This window comes from Pediculus humanus, genomic scaffold, assembly GCF_000006295.1.
Source record: "Pediculus humanus corporis 1103172107522 genomic scaffold, whole genome shotgun sequence".
Classification (NCBI taxonomy): Eukaryota; Metazoa; Arthropoda; class Insecta; order Psocodea; family Pediculidae; genus Pediculus; species Pediculus humanus.
The window spans coordinates 17,696-38,987 of record NW_002987138.1 but is presented as its reverse complement, the minus strand read 5'-3'; the positions used below and the strand labels follow the sequence as shown (position 1 = coordinate 38,987).

General features: G+C 25.3%; 4 protein-coding genes across 4 annotated transcripts; 1 reads left to right on the top strand and 3 right to left on the bottom strand.

Moving 5' to 3' along the window:
• Nucleotides 1–273: 273 nt before the first annotated feature.
• Nucleotides 274–3,309, bottom strand: Phum_PHUM176650 (Down-regulated by CTNNB1 protein A, putative; the record flags this gene model as incomplete). The annotated part of the gene is made up of 6 exons (XM_002425093.1): nucleotides 274–860; nucleotides 1,652–1,771; nucleotides 1,860–1,990; nucleotides 2,104–2,244; nucleotides 2,338–2,681; nucleotides 3,025–3,309. The coding sequence occupies 6 exons, from the start codon at nucleotides 3,307–3,309 to the stop codon at nucleotides 274–276; spliced, it is 1,608 nt and encodes a 535-aa protein (XP_002425138.1).
• Nucleotides 3,310–5,032: 1,723 nt separating this feature from the next.
• On the bottom strand, nucleotides 5,033–6,200 carry Phum_PHUM176640 (coiled-coil domain-containing protein, putative; the record flags this gene model as incomplete). Its single annotated transcript, XM_002425092.1, has 3 exons — nucleotides 5,033–5,307; nucleotides 5,463–5,801; nucleotides 5,924–6,200. 3 exons carry the CDS (start codon nucleotides 6,198–6,200, stop codon nucleotides 5,033–5,035), a joined length of 891 nt encoding a protein of 296 aa, XP_002425137.1.
• A 1,293-nt stretch (nucleotides 6,201–7,493) lies between these two features.
• Nucleotides 7,494–14,143, bottom strand: Phum_PHUM176630 (Nitric-oxide synthase, salivary gland, putative; the record flags this gene model as incomplete). Its single annotated transcript, XM_002425091.1, has 22 exons — nucleotides 7,494–7,604; nucleotides 7,668–7,859; nucleotides 7,996–8,126; nucleotides 8,265–8,407; nucleotides 8,478–8,565; nucleotides 8,648–8,858; nucleotides 8,959–9,128; nucleotides 9,229–9,440; nucleotides 9,648–9,819; nucleotides 9,923–10,101; nucleotides 10,186–10,326; nucleotides 10,400–10,485; nucleotides 10,577–10,681; nucleotides 10,785–10,929; nucleotides 11,008–11,105; nucleotides 11,179–11,373; nucleotides 11,459–11,735; nucleotides 11,813–11,952; nucleotides 12,030–12,171; nucleotides 12,829–12,920; nucleotides 13,149–13,311; nucleotides 14,022–14,143. The coding sequence occupies 22 exons, from the start codon at nucleotides 14,141–14,143 to the stop codon at nucleotides 7,494–7,496; spliced, it is 3,315 nt and encodes a 1,104-aa protein (XP_002425136.1).
• Nucleotides 14,144–15,001: 858 nt separating this feature from the next.
• Phum_PHUM176620 (uncharacterized protein) lies at nucleotides 15,002–20,191 on the top strand (the record flags this gene model as incomplete). Its single annotated transcript, XM_002425090.1, has 4 exons — nucleotides 15,002–15,153; nucleotides 15,251–15,428; nucleotides 15,961–16,158; nucleotides 20,018–20,191. 4 exons carry the CDS (start codon nucleotides 15,002–15,004, stop codon nucleotides 20,189–20,191), a joined length of 702 nt encoding a protein of 233 aa, XP_002425135.1.
• Nucleotides 20,192–21,292: the final 1,101 nt, after the last annotated feature.

The window sequence follows — 21,292 nt, the reverse complement described above, 5'->3', positions numbered from 1 at the left end:
CTTTTTTTATCCTTTCATTTATTTTAATCTTTTTTTTCAATAGTAAATATCAATAAATAACAGTTTTACAATTTTACATGTTTTTACGTAGATAACAATTTAAATTTTTTTATTTTATTTTAATAAAGATAATAATATTAATTAACACGTTAATGAATTTATTATTATTATTATTTTTTAATTTATTGGAAGAATATCAATATGAAAAAATCACAAATATTATTTTTTATATATTAATTTTCTTTATACACTGAAATTTATTTTTTTTAAAAGCTATACTGAACTAACACGAGTGAAAGGCTTTTCTTCGGTATTTTTAATCGTTCCGAATAATCCGATGGTTTCTTCGTTCGATGATGATGGCGTATGATTATCCACCGTATCCGATAATAATCCCGGTTGATATTCGTAATTAACATCACCCCCTTCGTTATCCTTCCCCCCATCCCCGGTTTCTTCCGTCACCGAACCGTTTTCTATCGTTTTTTTTTGTCCCACGGAATTGTGACTACTACCGTCAGGTATTGAAAAATCTCCATTTTGTAAACTTCCAGATGACTTCTGCGTCAATTTTTCTTTTATGCTGGAGGAATGAACGGTCGTCGTCTTTTTATTATTATCCGGACCCGAATTACTCATTCCTGTCAAACTTTTCGACGATGTTTTCGAATCTCTATCTTTTAACTTTTTACCTATACCTAATTTTTGAAGATTTTTCGCCATTGCATTTTTACTACGTCCCGAACTTCCTCTCAATGAAAATCCCGTGTCTTCTTTTTCTTCCGTAATGGATGTGAGAGGAGGTTTGGTAACGTCTGAATCCGTAGCAGAATCTTGCTTTTGAATAATTGGAATGTCATCTGTAATAAATCAAATTAACAATTATTCCCTTGGGAACGATATACGGCCATTTTTATTCTAACTGTTGAATGCTTCAGGTTGTAATTTAAAATTATTTAAATGTATTCTAACGGTCAAATAAAGTAATTAATAACGATAGATAATGTTAACTTTACTAAAGATTGAAATTGTAAATTTTTTTTTTTTTTTTTTTTTTTTGGAAAATTATTACGAACCTGAGGGAGCGAAAGGGTAAACGTAATCCTAGGAAGGTAGGTAGGTATCGGATTCAATCGGGATCAGGGTCATCGAGGGTAAAAAAAGTTTTTTTACCGCTGGATTTGGGACTCTTACTCGGTTTGTAAACTTTGGGTGAACATAAAGGAGTTAAAGCGCAACCTCTTACGGGTATGTCTTCTGAAAGATATTAGAGAGAGAGAAAGAGATAGAGAGAGAGAGAGATAGAGACAGAGAGAGAGAGAGAGAGAGAAAGAGAAAGACAGATATTTCACTTAATTTTCTTTTCTTAATTATGTATTTCAAACCAGTTCCTCACACCATGTTTCTGAAAATAATAAGGGAATAATCTCGAAAATTGCAATCATTAAATTTTAAAAAATATTGTTATGGAAACTCCCTTTCAAACCCTTCCCCTTTCCCTTTTCCTCCCCCTCTTTAGAGAAACACCGGGAAAAAGTCATAAATTAAAAATCTTACAAACCATTTAAAAAAAAAATAATAATAATAATAATTCTAAGAATTCAGTTACTTTATAGACTATAAAAGATAGCAATAGAGTTAAAATACGAACCAGGTAATTTCTTAGTTCGAAACGATGCATTTGTTATCATAAATTTATTTACTGTGGTAACAGTAGTAGTTGTAGGTGATAAAGCCACACTAATACCCATGGGACCTTCATTGTCTTTACCTAATTTTAAAAAAAAAAATAAATAAGTAAATAATATTCGATTAAAATAATATGGTACTCGTAAAATAGTTTTGTTAAATAAACTTACTGCTCGATGTGACTTGCGAAGAATTTTTAATCGCATTAGCAACAGCTATAACGTTAGAATAACATTCATAACAACTACGATTGTACACATCTTCAACAGCTTTCATAGCTAATTGACCATAACCATTATACCTTTTAAAATCAATTTGAAATCAAATAAAATAAATCAATAAATTTTTGAAAAATGAATAAGTAGTAAAGGAAATTTTAGTAAATTAAATAATAATAATCGAATTGACACTTACATTGCATAGTATAAACCGCACAACAACTCTAAAAAAAATTGAAAAGATACTGGAATTCTTGTTGTTTTTTCATATTTTGAGCCTTCGGAATTTGGAATTTTCGGTTTTGAAATATTTGTATTGAATCCTTGGGAGGCAAGTCTAAAAAAAAAAATAAAAAATAATTTTACTGAAATAAGTTTTAATTGGCATTTGTTGTTTTGTAGCTTTTAAAAAAAAAAAAAAAATAGGTACCTGGATGAAACACTACACAGGTAATTTAATGATAATTTATTAAATAAACCAATGTGACGATTATAAATAAATAATAATTTAGTAATAGTACGTAATCGATTTTGGGCATTCAGTAATTCAATCTGAGGATGAGGACCCCAACTAATTAGTTTTGTATTACATTCTTCTAATCTTCTCAAAGCACTTTCAGTTAAGGATACATGGGCAAGACTCATTGGTTCATGAAATATAGAAGCCTGAGCCAAAGAAGGTAACCGAAATGTCACAACAGAAGGTTGTCCAGTATCATCGACAACTTCAAGGTTATAAATGCCAATTAAAAGTGTTTCTACACTATGGTAACTCTGCAAGTTAAATTTAATATTAATATTTAAATTATTTTACAAAAAAATCATCTATCATATCAAATACAAAATTTAAAATTAAAATTTTCAGTAAAAAATAAAAAAAATTTAATTCAAATTTTTATAATTTTCGATTTTAAATAACCTCTCATAAAATCCATTAAAATTTTCCAACAACCCATTTCAAAAAAAAAAAAAAAAACAAAAAAAAGTAAAATTTGATTTTTGAATTAATTTAAGATTACATAAAGTTTAGAATTAATTTTTAATTTTAAACATTCTAAGTTTTTGATAATGTTCTAAAATTTAGTTGAAATAAAAAAAAAAATGATGGTTGACCTACTTTTTTGTCTCCTTTTGAAACAGAATTTAAGTACATGTAAATCAAATTTGGTAAAAACTGAAGAGTAAAAATTTTCAGTTCTGGTTCTTTTGATCTATAAAAATTAAATAACTGCTTGCTAATAGGCTCAATAAGACTGTGAAACTTTTTATGTTCATCGAGAATAAAAAAAAGAGTTCTTATAAGGTCTGTGTTATGTTTTAATGAACTTGCATAGCGACTGATATCGTCAGAACTTGTAGGTAAACTCTCTGCAAGCCAGTCTTGTATAATTTGTTCATCCATGCTGCATACTAGTTTTATTGCATTACCTAAAACATAAAGTATATTATAAACTGTAATATAACATAAATTGTTTTGACAATTAAAACTTAATGTGGCAAAAACAATACAACACAATTAGATAAAAAAAACAAAACTTACACAAGATAACTAAATTATTATTATACAATTACTGATAAAATAAATCAATTATCAATTGGATAACTAGGTAAAATTTTTAATGTCTTCAAATACTGTATTATAACCCTTAAAAAAAAAAAATGGGTTTTGCATAAAATTTTTAAATTAGTGAAAAACAAAAATGTAAAATTTTATAAAAATAAGCAGGAAATGCCTATTTGAAAATAATTTCATCAATTTTTTTATCATTTAAAAATACATTACACCTTAAATGGATATAAAAATTTTTTTTTTAAAATTACAATAATTAAGTAATGGTTATATTTCGAGAATAAAATTATTCAATAATTGATCTCATAGATAAAATAATAGGATTTAACGTCAAATTAATCGATGCCTTTAGTTTAAAATTAATAAGTAATAATTTATTTTATTTTTTTTTTTTTTCAATTAGTTATCAATAATATGGTCAATAATAAATTCAAAATTTAAATAATCAATAGAAAAAAATTATAAACACTACCTATTTCAACAGAGGGCAAAGAATACTAAATTAAAATAAATTAATGTAAACTTAACACTTCATTAAAAAAAACTTATAAATATTAAAAAAAAAAAAATTATTAAAAATGATAATACTACTTTCCTCCATTTTTTTAATTGCACAGCCAACCTATCAAAAAGGGGAGGGAGGAACATATCTGGGCTCAAAGATGTACTTCCTGTTAGCGGTTTCCAGACGTTTAACGGACATTTTAATTAAATTTTAATAATACAAATTACAAACGAACAACAAATAAATTAAAAAAATTTTGTTTTTTCAAAAAATTCTCTTAAAATTTGTCAATATATATATTAATAATTTTAATGAATCAAAAATTTGTCTAACGATAAAAAAAACTATTTTAAAAAAGGAATATTATTTGCGTCTTAATCCATAACTAATGTTCTCAAAAATACTTATGAATTAATGATTTAAAAACTTATTTGAATATTTTATGACTCATTTTTTTTTTTTTTTTATTAAATTTTACATGTTTTTAAAAAATATTCTTCTAAATTACCATTTTTTTCAATAAATTTTGGGGGAAAAAAAAGTTATGTGAGAAAGAAGTAAATTAGTTAAACAAAAAATAAAATTAATAAGTAGGTTTTTGTAAAAATAATAGTTTAAAGATAACATAAGATAATTTTTTTTATTTTAAATTTTAATAAATAAGATAAAATAAAAATTTTACAAATTTTCATTAATACAGCTGCAGTACGAAAAAACTTTGTACACTACACATTTGCAATATACAATAAAGTAAATCAATGTATTTCATTCGAATGAAAAAAAAAAAAGAAATTTTTAACTTTTCGAAAACTGAACACAATAATAGCACTTGTCAAAATTAAAGGCTCTTTTCACAAAAATTTTCTGTTTTAACAAATACTCTGAGAAATTTACTGATAACCATTAATTTATGGGATATCCAATTTAATGATTAAATGCACTGGAAATAATAAGTTTCTTAAATTCAGTAGTAAAAAATGATGTTAAAAATAATATTATCAAATTTAATTATACAATAAATTATTTAAAGAAAAATGAGTACAGTCCATTTTATTCTAAAATTACATCAGCACTTGTACAATCTTCTTCAAGTTGAATAAATTCACATATTTCCCCATCTTCGAAATCACTTTCTGGATCTGCTTCATGACTAAATAATTCTGCTGGCACAGTTGCTGTCGTGTTTAATTCTGGACTGAACCTTCTAGATTCTAAATGTCTTTCAACTTCTTCTCTTGTTAAATGTCCTTCACTACCAGTCATCGAGGAAAACTCAAATTCTACTCTCGACATATTATTCGATAGGTCTTGTTCACTAGTATCAACTAAATGATAAAACAAATGATGTTCATATCACATTCAAATCCAATCGATTATGAGTAAAATTTTTGGTTTAAATAATAAAATAATTTAAAAGAAATATTCATTAAATTCCAAATCAAAATAAAAGTTTTACAAAATATAATAAATATTAACTTACCTTGCTCTTCATTGGCGATTTGTACATTGTTTATATCATAAGGTTTTACAGATTGAGGACTCATTAAGGGTTTATCACTAATAAGTTTGGGAATTTCTTTTTCTTTTTTAACAGGAGGTTTTCGAGGAACAGGAGATTTTTTAGCCTTTTTAATTAAAACATTATTTTTATTACCCAAAGGTTTATTGAAAACTGGTTTTAATGGATTAGGTTTAGGATGATTGTGTACAACTTCAGAAGGCACACTCACATTCCCATTGTGAATTTCTGTTTCAGGTCTTTTTCTTTTTGTGATTTTTTTCTTTTGTGAAAAGAAATTATTCGATGAAGAAGCTACTTCTGTATAAAACAAAAAAAAAAATTAGTTTTGGCTGAAATAGTTTTCTATCATTTATTGATATTTAACATAATAAAACACAATTCAATTAAATCTTATGTTGAATATTGTAACAAAAACTCACTTGCATCGTCATCTTCATCAGAGGATTCAGTGGCTTCGCTATCACTACTAGGCCCTTGAGGTTTTTCATATTTTAAAATTCTATCTAAAAGAAAACTTTTATCCCTACTAATACTAACAAAATTATACTGTGCTTTTCTTAATTCATCTTGAAAACATTCATTTTCATAAATTAAGTAGCGAAGATTTTTTTTCAACGCTCTATATTTTTGTTTGTAATTAATAAATTGATCTTCCTGACTATCATCTTCATCTGAATACATGGTATGATTTACCATTCTCGGAAGTAAACTAAGTAATTTGACATAGATCGGTTTAGCTCGTGTTAAATTTCCGACAAAAAATGTTCGACAAAAATTGTCGCCAGTTTATTAATACTTCAATAATTTAAATTTTATCAAATTTTTTGGACTCAAACAAGTAATTATTTTTTAATTATTCTTTTAAATATTATTATGTTATTTCGACTTTATTTTTTATACTAACCTTTTTTAGTATATATTTAAATTAAATAACTAAAAAAATAATTAAATTTTGGTAACTATTTTTGTTCTTTTTTTATTTTCAATGAATTAATAAAAAAAAAAAAAAAATAATGTACCTTTTATGAAAATAATTTTTATAAAGATTAATTTATTATATGTATTTTATTTATTTATTATCTTTATTATTATATTATTTAATTAGAAGACTTAAAATTAAGAAAAAAAATTATATATATATATATATATATATATATATATATATATATATATATATATATAATATAAATAGTAAATAAACATTCAATAATTAAAATTGATTTTATAATTATAATATTAAAAATTCATCAAGTTAAAATTTTTTTTTTTTAAAAAGTTTCAAATATTTATAAAATATTTAAATTAATACATAACTACCATAAAGTTTATAATATAAAAAATATCGAATAAGAATTAAAATTTCATATTAAAAAATAATGTATTGAATTGTTTTTTTTTTTAATTAGTGCTTTAATTTTTTATTTTTTACATAATTAAATAATAATAATTATTTAAAATTTTTTTGTGACACACAAGAAGTATTAAATTAGTGTCGAAGAAGCAATTTTTTTCTTAAATAATCGTTTTAAAATACAGCAGTAATTATTAATATCTTCTTTTTTTTTTTTTGAAATCGGGAAAAACTTTAAAAAGCTAAATTGAGTTGACATTTTAGTTTTTTAATCAGGATTTTTTATATAATAAAATATGTATGTTTAAATTATTAATTAAATTTATGTGTTATTGATATTTAAATACCCATTATTTGCGCAATTAATCAATTTCTCTCGTATAAATATGTAATTAAAAGTTTGTTTGAATAAGTATTTATTAGTTGAGTTTAAAAATTTAATTATGTGCAAATAGTCTCATGAAAAGAAATTAAGTACTTATTTTTTAAAAAAATTAACTTTTAAATAATGCTTTCATTTAAAATATAGGCATATGGCCAAAACAAAGCTGTTTAAGCTTTTTAACAGTAATTTTATTTAGTCGGAAAATTTATCTCTTATAAATATCTGTGGATATAAATTAATATGATAAGGGGGTTTATGAAGAACTCGATTCCATTCTCATTCTTGCTGATTCCCTTGATCTACTTTGAACTTCTGCAGTTCTCAAAGTAATACCAAAAATGTCTTCATGATATCGGTTTTCATCCTACAACAATAAATCACTTATAAAATTTTATAATTAACGTGGAAGAAGAAAAAATTAACGTACTCTCATTGATAGCATGTAACTTTCAACTTCTTGTTTTGTTTTTTTTCCAAGTTCTTGAATTATTTGTTTCAATTCTTGATAAACGTTATCTGCCATAGTACAATCACCGCATACGTAAAAATGACCCTTTTCTTCGACTATTTTTCGATATATTTCTCCCTTTTCTTTTCTCATGAGATTTTGAACGTACGTCTGCAAATTTAAATATCATTTAGCAGAAAAAAACCGTTACAATTCAAAACAATTAGTTACGTAATTCTTTTTTTTTTTTTTTTAATGAGATAATCAATTCGGAAAAATCCATTCATTTAATTTAAAATTGCCTTACCTTTGGAATATCAGATTCTCTTGATAAAGCTAAAAATTTTTTACTTATAATTTCTTTTTTAGTCATCTCTTCTTTTTCATCTTTATATAAATCTAAAGTTCTCGTTCTACATCCGAAAAATAACCAAATTCCTGGTACGTTAACACCTAATAAAGTTTTTTAATTATTTATCATAAAGAGGCAAATTTAACTTGAAAAAAACATTATATCACCCAAATAATTTTATAAATCTTGCTAATTAATTATTAATAAATATAGCAAATGTTTACCTTCGAGGTTTGTAGCTTCTCTCAAAGCCTTTAGTTGTTCATGTCTATGATGCCAAAATCCTCTGAAAGGTGCAATACCAGTACCCGGTCCAACTAATATTAACGGTTTTTCAAAATTACTCGGTAAATGAAATCCAGGTGCACTAAAAAAATTAAATAATAAATTTTAAAATGGGAAAATGAAAACAGAAACAAACAAATTTTTACACAAACCTTCTTATAAATACATAAACATCTTCACCCAATTTAATATCATTTAAATAATTAGAACAAACTCCATAATGATAAGGTCCCGAACCCTCTGAAAACATTTAAAAAAATTTTTTTTTAAATAAAAAGAAAGAAAATTTAAAAAAAAATTATTATTATTATTATGGTCTTACGTTGTGTACGATAAGTAACAACAGCAACTGTCAAATGTATTTCTTTAGGATGTGCTAATGGCGAGGAAGAAATTGAATAAAATCTCGGTTGTAATGGACTCAAATGGGCAACAAGTAGAGCCGGTTTGGGTTTAGTCGATGGAAATTCTTCGAAAACTTCCAAAAGATGTGGATATTTTGTATGCCTCCAATCTTCATAAGCAGATAAATCCTTTAAAAAAAAAAACACGTTGTACAAATGAAAAATTTAAATTTGTAAATTTTTTTTTTATTCACTCAAATACAAAAAAAAAAAAAAAAAAAAAACAAACGGTTGCCAATTTTTGTAGTTTTTGTTTTTCCGTTTCATTTTTAGCAACGGAAGCCAAATATTGTAAAAGGTTTGGTGATGGTGGTGTGGTTATATCCAAAAACCTTGTAAATAATGTTTTTAAGGAACATGCTGGTAATCTGTCATGGGATTCCCAATTTTCAAAAACACCTAAAAATTTTTTAATTTATAATCATTATTAGCAGACACATGTGGAAAGGGGTGAAAAAAAAAAAATTTGAATTAAATTTTTATTTAATCTACCACCAACCGTTCGGTGTGTGATTTTCTTTGAGAAGCTGCAATTGGACCGATTTATTAACATCTGATACAGATAAATGATTCAATATTCCATTAACAATTTCCGGTTTATTGCATGGGAAAACTCCAACATGATCACCCGGTTCATAATTAATGTTTGGCGTTTTGAAATCTATTTTTAATGTCGTTCCATTTTCACCCCCTTGGTGTAAATTTTCTCTTCTATAAAAAAAAAAAAGATGACGATAAAATTTTATGTAAATAAATTCGTGAATATTTATAAGAATCTCGATTACTTATAAATAATTCAATCGAAGTCAAAAAAAAAAACCGTAACCGATTTCCAATTTGAATATTTCCAAAACAAAAGATTAAATCTTGTTCATTTAAATAAATAATAAAAAAAAAATTTTTTTTTTGTTGGCCGACCTTATTATTTGACAAGTTATAACTTTTCTGTTGGAACAATTAGCTAAGGCAGTTTGTAGTGCATCCTTTGGAGAATCGACAAAACGTACGGTACTATCCTTAAGGGAAACAGATGAAAAAACTCCAGCATTTTCAACCAATGAATCTCCTTCAAGGCAAAAAGTTTCACAAGCTCCCTTAATTGTATAGAGAAAAAAAAAAAAAAAAGGTTTTCATGATTCCTTTTTCTAGGGTGTAACAAAAAAAGGTTTTTCGAATAGGTTTTATATAATAACATACGTTAAAAACATCTCTTGCCCATTTAGAAAATATTTGCTCTTGGGCACACATTTCATCACCTGTTGTTAATTTCATAAGTCTTTCACCTCCTAATTCTATGAGCAGATTGTCGACATATTTTCCAAAAGCACAAAAATTAGGATAAGCGCTAGAACCGAGAGCAAAAACTGCAAATCTAAAATTATATAAATAATTATTAAATAAATAAATAAAAATTTCAACGAATCATCTTTAATTAATATTCGATAAAATTTTTTACCTAACATTACCCAAAGGACCAAAAGTATCTTCCGCCATAACATCCGACATTGATCCTTTCATTGAATCTAATCTATCCAATTGTGGAGGATTAGGTTCTACTTGACTGTTTAGTTTTATAAAACTTTTTGAACTTGCCAAACTACGATCAAAATTATTATTATTATTATTATAACTTTATATTATTAAATTAATTAATTAATTTAAAATTTTACCTAAATTTTTCATCGTCATCATCATCATCGTTACTTTCAATTCCCAATCCGTCCATTTTCATTTTATATAAATTCTGAGCGAATTCCTAAACAATAATTTATTTATTTATTAATAATTTTTTTATTTATTTGTTATAATAATAATAATAATAATAATAATAATAATAAATTAATTACCAATCCGTTTTCTGGTGGATCACCATTTCCAGCAGTAGACGTAACTACTAATACGAGAGCTTCGTGTTCTAAATTACTTATATCGTAAGCGTCCATTCTGTGGACCTAAAAACGAAAATAAATAAAAAATATATTAATAATAATAATGATAATGATAATAATCGTTTTAAAAATTATTATTATTATATATTTTATGTAAAAACTTTACTTGTGCGTTAAATGCGTGACCGAATAATTCGAATAATCTTTTAGCAAAAGTTTCAGATTTTCCAGTTTCGGTTGCATACAAAATGGTGGCTTTTATTCTTTTAGATAAAGCTTTTCCAAAAAGACGAGAAGTAAATTTAACGGCTCTGAAATTATAATTTAAAAAAAAAAGATTAAATATTTTCATCAGGATAATTTTTTTTAACCGATAATAATAATATTACCTGGCCAATTGTTTAAAATGAAATTTTCGCCTAGGTTTTCTAGATACTTTTCCAATATCACGATCTTTTTCCCAAACGTGAGTTTTCCACGCAGGCTCCTATTAAAAAAAAAAAAGGAAGTAATTAACGGAAAATTAAAAAAAAGGTTTAATTTAAAGGATTTTATATTACTTGATAATCGTAAGAAGGTTTCAAATGATACAAAGCAAGTTCCTGATGAAAAACGGGAGTTATTGATGACGAAAGAGGAGGAACGATCCATATCCAATCGGATGGGCAGCCATTTCTTAATTTTTGCTCATTTTCATAATGTTTCATAAATGATTCGGCAGCAGTGTGATGATCAACAACGGTAACATTCATCTTCTATTTTAATTTATTCGAAAAAGAAAATTATTTTTTATACGTTTTGATAATGATATTTTTTCTAAAAAAAAAAAAATTTTCGAACCTGAAAACTATAAACGACAGCAAGGTTTACTTCTACCATTGCTTTATCTTTCCATAGAGTCGAATTCGTTCTTGTATCTAAACCCATTTTTTTAGCAACTTTTTCACAAATGTTATACCTTTTGGGATCGCATAAATCTCTACATCCAATTTCGGTACCCATATACCAACCGTTAAAAGGTGCACAGGTAAATTCTAAACCACCGCAATCTAACATCATCGAAGCCACAGCTGGAAGAACGTACCATTTTAATCCTAATTCTTCAAACCATTCATACCTAAACATAAACCGTTTTGTTTATAATAATTCCCAATAATTTAATTTAAATAAATTATTTATTTATGTAATTCTTACTGAGGATGAACTAAATCAACTTCCATGACTAAACCAGGCGGATAATCGAAATAATCTGGATCGTGACCATTCGATTGTAAAACTAATGGTAACAAATCAAAATTTGTACCTTTTCCTTTCCAACCGAGTTTCATACACAACTTGAACCAAAAAAAGGTTAACTTTATTTATAGCTTTTCATAACATTTCATAAATTATTATTATTATGTAAACCAACCTCGGTAAATTCGACATGAAGTGGATCACCGGTAATTGTACCATCTGGATTTTTATATCCAGCATATGATATTAATTGAGTGTTCCAAATTTTAAAATCGTGTTTTCCATCAGTTCTTTGTGGGAAAATTGTTATGGCTGACCTTAACAACATAATAATAATAATAATATCAAGTTTTAATTATTTAAATGGTTTTTACATTTTTTTTCTTTTTTTTAAACGTATCGATTAACAATTGTAACGAGTTTTATTATTATTATTTTTTCATAACATTTTAAAATAAATTAAATAATAATAATAATAATAATAATAATAATAATAATAATAATAATAATAATAATAATAATGATAATAATCATTATTTTATAAATTATGTTTTTTTCCTTCCAAAATTTAATCCAACGTTCAAAGTATTATTATTTTTCTTTTTCTTTTTTTTATTTCGTATCTTTTAACCTTTTTTTTTTCTTTTTAGTCTTTTAGCCCGGTATAAATTTTCTAAAAGACATTTTAACACTTTCTACAAAAAAAAAAAGGTAATCAAGTAACTATTATACAATCAAAAGAGATGAATAGTTGTAAAGAAAAGGAAAAAAAAAATAAACTGATAAATGATACAAAATCTAAAATCGATTACTTTGGACATTTATTATTAAACGTCAAATCTTTTGTATGGAGAGGAAAAAAGAAAAAAATATTAATAATAATAATGATAATGATAATATTTATTATTTTGAATTTACGAAAATCATCATCATCATCATCATCATCATTGAGAAAAATTATAAAGTTTAATTACCTTATGTTACCCTTATTGATACCATATTTAAGATGATTACAAATGGCTTCGAACATTCCCGTTGTTGTCGTTACTTGTCTGCAATCGAAAACCTAAAAAAAAAAGAAAAATACAGGTGAGGAGGGAAAATGTTCGTTATGGAAAAGCGGCAGCAGCAACATCATTAATTTCCCAAAAAAAAAAAAAAAATGGAGGGGAAAAATCGGAAAAAATGATTATAAAATCGTATTTAAAAAGTCAATTTTTTCCTTTTTTTCTTCTCGTCCTCCTCCCCACTCCCCACACCCTCCCCACAAAAAAAAAAATAAAAAAACTCGTACCTGTAATTTAGACCATTGTATTCTACCGATACATCTCGGAGCATTTCTCCATGCCAATTTAGCTCCAAACGTGAGTTCGGTTTCCGTTAATTGATATGTTCCAGTTTCCTTAATTGATTTTTCTACTTGATCCCATCGATTTTTATGCGATTTACTATTAAGTCTAAATCGACAAACAACAAACAAAAATAATAATAATAATAATAATAATTAAATCTCATTAAAAACGTCCTTTTTCTCCTTTCCTTTTTTAAAAAAAAAATTTTTTTCCCCCGAATTTAATTCGATTACAACATTTTTTTTGAGAGAGTTTTCCGAAAAAAAAAAATCCAACTTTTGTATCAAAAAATTAATATTTTAATAATTGTTAAATTATAAATCGGATATTGATGAAATTTCCTTTGAATTTTTTTCTTTCCCTTCCTCCTCACCCCCCGATTCGAAATCCCATTAACGGGGGAAAAAAAGGAAAATTTTATACATTAACGGGTAGTGTCGCGTTTATTTAAAATAAATGTTATAATTTTTAAAAACAAAAGATAAATAAATAAAACTAAATTTAATACTTTTGTTTTGTCGTTTGACGTAAATTAAAAAATAATATTAATAATAATAATAATGATAATAATGATAAACTGATAAAACGCATAAAAAGATTACAAAACGTGGAAAAAAAAAACAACAACAACAACAACAAATCATAAATTATCGAATGGAGTCGAATCCAATGGGGGGGAAGAAGGGGTGGGAGTTTGTTTTGTTTCGCTGATGGGTTTCACGCACATTCGCTCACGCACATCCACACCCATACAAACAATTGACCGAGTGTCAAAATTATCCGTTAATAATTCATTAAATAAAAACAAGACAAACCTTCTCATAGAACTATAATATTGTTCTATGAAATTTCTCGCATGTGTTAAAACTTCATCTTTCGATCTTGGAACCGGTTTGTTGAACATTGTATGTTGTAACATGACACTTCCGAGACACATACCGTACGAACATATCGGATTCTATAAAAAAAAAAAAAAAAAAGAAAAAAAATTTTCATTTTTAATAGCGTCGGATACAAAATGGGAAAATAACTTTTTGCAAGGTTTGAGTTTTTAAAAAAAAAAATTTCATTGAATACGTCAAAGAAAAAAAAAAAAAAAAAAAAAACGATTGCTCGATTGTCGGTTATGGAAATTTAAACGTATTCAAAAGGAAGGGAGGAAAAAAAAAACTGAATAATGTGATAAAAAAAAAAAAAATTTTTCTTTTTTTTTGGAAAAAAGTTAAATTTATTTAAATGAAGGGAAATTTCTACGACCTCCGGCCATGCACAAACACACGCACACACGCACACAGACACACACACACACACACATGGTATAATATTTAATAAACAAGAGAAAATTCGTTGATGGAAACATTTTGTTAGATAGAAATAAAAAAAACTTATGGAAATCTTGATAAGTGCGTGTGTGTGTGTGTGTGAGTGCGTGTTTCTTCTTCATTATATTTTATTTATTTAAAAAAATTTTTTTTTTTTTTTTTTGTCATTTAAAGAAAATTGTCTTGATTTCTAGGGGTTATCGGTGGTGGTGGTAACGATGGTGTCGTGTAAGGGAAAAACGGAAATAAAAAAAAAAAAGTTTCCCGCGCATTTATTTAATTTATGACTTTAAATGGCCGTTACACGCACGTGTAAATGTTTTTGTTTACATTTTTTTTAAATAAAAAAAATTACGAAAATTATGTTTAAAAAAAAAATTGTTTTTTGTTTATCGAATCAATTAATTAATTAAAATTTTATTTATTAATTAAGAATGAGTTAATAAAACTTTAACAATCATAAAATTAAAAAAATGGAAAGGAAAAAAGAAGTTTTAGAATCGGATAAAAGACTTTTACAATTTCGTACCTACGATGAATATTTAGATTCTCTCGTAAGCAAAGTTGATGTTTGTTATTTTAAAAATTACATGACGGCAAGAAAAATTGCCGAATTGGGTTACAGGTAATTATTATTATTATTATTATCATTGTCTTTTCGTTTAATTTTATCCCGAAAAAATCCTAATTATTATTATTATTAATCGTATTTTTTGTTAAAGATGTTCTGGAGACATGTTAACGAAAGAAGAATTTTACCGGAAATTGGCAGATGTTACCGAGGCTGTTTTCCCTAGCAAAAAACCCTACGAATTAAGTAGCATCGGTATAGATTTTCACGATGTTATGTATAACGAATTAGCCAATAGAGAATCCGGAAATAGAACGGGTTTGCTATCAGTAAGTTATCATTATCATCTTAAATTTATTTGAAATATTCGAACGAATCAACTTATCGAAAACTTTTTTTTATTTCCTTCTCATCATAACCGAATCATAATTTTTTTTTTTTTTGGGGTAATAAAAAAATAGCCGGAAGTCACACGACGTTCAACATTATAACCCGGAAACACGTCGGAAAAGTTTTTCTCTCATTCTAAAAATTGAAAAAAAAAAAATCTTATAAATGCGTCGTTTTCCCTTATTCTCTCTCTCTCTCTCTCTCTCTCTCTCTCTCTCTCTCTCTCTCTCTCTCTCTCTCTCTCTCTCTATTTTTTACGATTTTCACCATCAAATTTTTTAAAAATCTATTTTTTTTTTATAAAATAGATAAAATTAGACATTTGTCAATATTTTGTTGCTTATTCTATTTTTCTATTGCAATTTAAAAAAAAAAAAAATTTCCGTTAAATTTTCACGTGGAAATAATCATCGATCGACTTTCCATACATCCGGTACAAAAAAAAATAAATAAAATTTAAATTTTTTTCAGACAATTATTTATATAAGATACATAACAAAAGACGGACACGAAATTTCCGGTTACATAGATTACGCCGATAGATTATTAAATGAAAATTGGACGCCATTTTTTCTCGGAAAAGCAAAATTAAGACTTCGTATGACGGATTTGAGTTTTTTTAATTGGAGAGCTAAAAAAGCAATTTATAACGATTCACCTAATTATTGGGTAAGTCAATTAACAATAATAATAATAATAAATCATTTATTTAAAAATATTTATATAATTATTATTATTATTACGAATTTAAAAAAAAAAAAAAAAAAAACGTTTCGTAATAACATTTTTTTTTTCGTGTCAGGTTTAGGTAGTTTATTTTTATCCAAACATCATCACGTTATAGTAATAAAAAAGAATAAAAATATTATCAAAAAAAAAGAAAAAAGAAAAGTTCACTTAAATAACGGTTTCTCCCTTTTTTCCCCCCTTCCCCCCTCCTCCTCCCTTCTCCCCCGACATTAATAAAAAAAAAAAGTCGAAAGAAAATTTAAAAAAATAACGATGATTAGAATTTTCATATAAAATGAAAAAGAATTATTATTATTATTATTATTATTATTTATTTAATTAACTTTTTGTTTTTATTTTATTCACTTTATTGAGAATTCGATATATCGTTAATGAGGAAAAAGTTATCGAATCACCGCCGACTTTTAAATTATTATTATTATTAATATTATTAAATAAAAACTTTTATTATGTGTGGAATATTTTCTGTTTTTTGTTATTCTCTATGCACACAAAGGTCTATTAAAAAAAAAAAAAAAACTTATAGTCTATAATTATAAAGAGACTATATTATAGTGCTATAAATTTTCCATTTTCCATTTTCTAACGTGAATTATTAATAATAATAATAATAATAATTTGTTTTTTTTTTTTTTTTAAATTTCCTTATTCGTTTTATATGTGATCACACGATTTATCGATCGATAATAGATCGATACCGCAAAAAAAAAAATAAAAAAATCGATTTTTAATATACGATAAATGTTTAATTAAATAATGATGATAATGATGATGATGATGGTAATGATGATGATAATGATGATGATGAATTTTTTTTTTTTTTTTTACTTATTATTTTTAATTCGCATTTTTTTTTTTTTTTTAATGACGTTTACATAAACGGGGAGGAATACAGGAGAGAGAAGGGGAGGGGGAATGCAAGAGGAGGGGGGACAAAAGAAGGATTTCAAACATTTATTATTATTATTATTATTATTGTTCTCGCCGCCTGTCCTCCCATTTTATTCTCTTGTCTTTTCCTTTTCCTTTTTTTTTTGTTTTTTCCCTTTTTCCCTTTCTCTCTTTTTAACTTGGAAAAATTTTCTCCATCATCGGAATTTTCCGTTTGCTTTTCCGCGATGAGAAAACACATTTATTTTCCGACAAAATTTTTTAATTAGATTTTTTTTTTTTTTACGTTCATCTCGTTTTGAAAAATGATATAATTTTTTTTTTTTTTTTATAGAAAATTTCTTTTTAAAGTTACTAATAATTTATTTAAATAATAATAAAAAAAGGAAAATTATTACGTAACGTGAAAATAGAAAAAAAGAAAATTTTTTTTCTTTTATATTAATGCCGTAAATTGATAATTTTTTTTTTTAAAATAATTTTTAACTTTAATATTTGTTAATCCCTCGAGTTGTTTCAATTACTCTTTTTCTATTGACACGTTAAAAAAAAAAAAATATTATTTTACGTTATTTATTTATCCTCTTAAACTTTTTGCTTTTGTTTTTGTTTTTACCTTTATTTTCAATTATCTAAACCGACCTAAATCACTTATTACTGTTCGTAACACACACAGAAACGTTAAAACTCATTCTCCATTTATTTAATTCGCTGGAGAAAAAAAAAAATTTCCACAACATTTTTTTTACTTTTAATCAAACGTTACGATTTCGAAAAAAAAAAAACTTTGGGTTTCCCATTATTCATTTTTTTTTTAACTTTTTCCACAACCGAAATAATGATGATAATGACAAAATAAATATTTACGTTTGTTGCAACGAACCTCCGGGTTTTCCCACCTCCCCACTGTCCATTTATTTTCATTTAAATTTTCATTATCTATAATAATGATAATAATCGCCATTTTCTTTATCTATGGAAATCACTTTCTCGATAAAATTTCGTTTAAAAAATTCAAACAAAAAAAAAAAAAGAATTTTCCGACGAAAGAAAACAAACTTGAAATAAAATAAAATTATGAAAATAAACGTAACGAAATTTAAACAATATAAAAAAACCGTTATTATTATTATTATTATTATTATTATTATTATTATTATTATTACTGTTAATTGTATTATCAATGATATCATTGAAAACCGATATAGGATAGAAAAAAAAATTTTCTTTTGCTGTCTTTTTCGTCGCAGACGGTAAAAATTATCGTATCGGAAATATTTTTAAACCGCATGAAAAAAATCATATTATTATTATTATTATTATTATTTCGTCCGAATTTTAAATCCTTCCTTTCCCTCTCTCTCTCTCTCTCTCACTCAAAATATATATATTTATAAAATAAATAAATATTCGCTTTGTGTATATAAAAAGAATTTTGGTTTTTTTTTAAACAAAATATGGGGCTTATTATATTACATTACGGAAGCATAAAAGATCGCTTTCTCAAAATCTTCAAAATAAAGTCAGGCTTAGGAAAAGGAGAAGAAAAAGAAGCAGAAGAAAAAGAAAAAGAAAAAAAAAAATTCGACGGTTTATTTATGCGAAAATTTCCAGTTTTATCTTTTTTTTTCCCACCCCCTCCCCGTCCTCCTCCTCTTTTTATTCCTTCTGGGCAAAAAAATAAAAACATGGAACAAAAAAAAAATTTATGCAACAAACATCAACATTTTTTTTCAAACTGATTGTAATGTAATTTTCCACCGTATCGAATCATCATCGCAAATGCTCAACCCTTCACCCCCCCCCCAAACTACCCCCCACAACCAAACACATAAAACTACATACATTTTTCCAGTAAAATAAATAAATACGGGAGGAAAAAAAAAAAAATTTATTTTATTTTAGTTTTGATAAAATATTACAAGAGAAAATAACAAAATTTCATCAAACGTTTCGCATAATTTTTTTTTTTTTATCATCATTATTGTATGACGTCATTAATTTTACTTGTTTTTTTTATATTTTATTACGTCATTAACTATATAAATGAAATTCTAAATTCTTTTGAAATAAACAAATAATAAGATGCGTTTTTATATACACATACAAGAACTTTTAATGTTAATATTTTGGTTTTGTAATAAAAATTTCTATTATTATTATTATTATTAATTAATTTTAACATAAGTATAATTACTTTAAATATACGTATAATAATAATAATAATAATAATAATAATAGTAATTTTTTATTTGAGGTTTTTTTTTTTTCAAATAAACATAAAAATATTTATTTTACATTTATTTTTTTAATGAACCATAAAATTTGAATTCCAAAATAAAAATTTTTTGGAGCAGAAAGGCGGGGAGGGGGAGAGGGGAGGGGAGGGGAAAAATTTTTACCGTTTATTTACTTTATTAAAAAAGAAAAAAAAATTGAAATTTGTCCCCTAACCCTCCCTTCCTTCCCTTCCCTCCCTAAACGAAAAATTTAATTTATATAAATTGAAAAAAAAAAACCGAAACGAACGCAATTTATTTACTTATTTATTTATTTTTTTTTATATATAAAAATTATAAATATATAAAATATTTTTTTTTTAGAAAAATAAGAAAACAAATTTTTATTTAAAAATTTTCGTACGAAAACGAGTTCAAAGGTTATTACATCCTTACAAACATTTCAATACGAGTAAATTATTATTAATAAAAATTTTTATTTCCTCCCCGCCCCATCATTTTAGTCGTTTATTATTATTATTATTATTATTATTATTATTGCCACGTTTTTTTTTTTTTTTCAGTTGTTGGCTGTATCGATCAAAATGTTATTTGTTGTAAAAAAAAAAAAAAAAAATTTGATTTGATTTATTTATTTATATCTACAGGTGATATTCGATCCTGTTAAAGGTTTATTATTTCAACATAAAAACGATAGAAAAATTGTACACGTGGATCCGTCATTATCAAGTCCTGGACAAAGCAGTTTTAGAGAAAGAATATTTACAACACTTTTCGATCATTTTATTTTATACGATCATTATGTTAGAAAACAAAGTTGAATAATATATATATATGTATTTTTTTATACGATTCCTTTTGTTTTTCCACTCTCTCTCTCTCCCTGTCTCCCCTGTTCCCGCCCCCCGTGCCACCTACCACCTCACATCCTCGTCAGAGAGAAAATCTTTACGGTATTATTATTATTATTATTATTATTATTATTATTATTATTACTACTACTATCCTATCGAATATCGTTACGTTTTTCGAATTTATAAATTTTCTGAAAATGCCCTTTGGAAACAAACAAGCAAACAAAACAAACAAACGGACGCAAAAAAAAAAAAAAAAAAAAAAATTGGAACAAACGGACCGTGATATTCAAAAAATCAATTTTTTCTTTTTTGTTTTTTTTTTGCGGGGGGGGGAAGGGGGGGGGAATTTGAATTTTCTCGGAAAATTTACAAGACTCAAAAAATCTTTTTGGAAATTTTTTTTTTTCTGTTATCACAACAATACGTTCCGCGCACGTATAACATCAACGAAAACCTATCAGTGATAATAAAATTACGTGTTAATTAAAATGATAATAATAATAATAATAAAAAGGTTTCGATAGTATTAGTTAAAACCGAAAATTTACGGTTGAAAAAAAAATTTTTTTTTAAACACCTGTTTTTTTCTATTTGGAAAATAATAATTAAAAAAAATAATTATCGTGGTAGTAGAATCGTAATTTATTTTATTATTATTGTTTAAACTCGGGGATTTTTTAACTAAACAACATACAACAACAATCGATTCTAATAATATTATTTATATAATTGAAAAATGTTTTTTTTTTTTTTTTTTTTTTAACTTAAATTAAAATTTAATTGAAAAAAGGAAAAAAAAGGAAAACTGCACCTGGATAACATCTGTAGTTTTCTTTTTTCCTTTTTTTTTTCTAGTTATTGATCTATTTTATTTTGCTATGGAGAGAAAAAATTGAAATTTGAAGACGATAAAAGAAAGAAAATTTTTTTTTTTTTTTGTTATTTCCTTCAGCCATTGAATTTTCATAACAAAAATTTTAAAATGGTTTTTTTTTTTTTTTATATATACAAATATCAAAATTGAAATGACAATGAAGAAAAAAAAACAATAGAAAACCGGAAGTT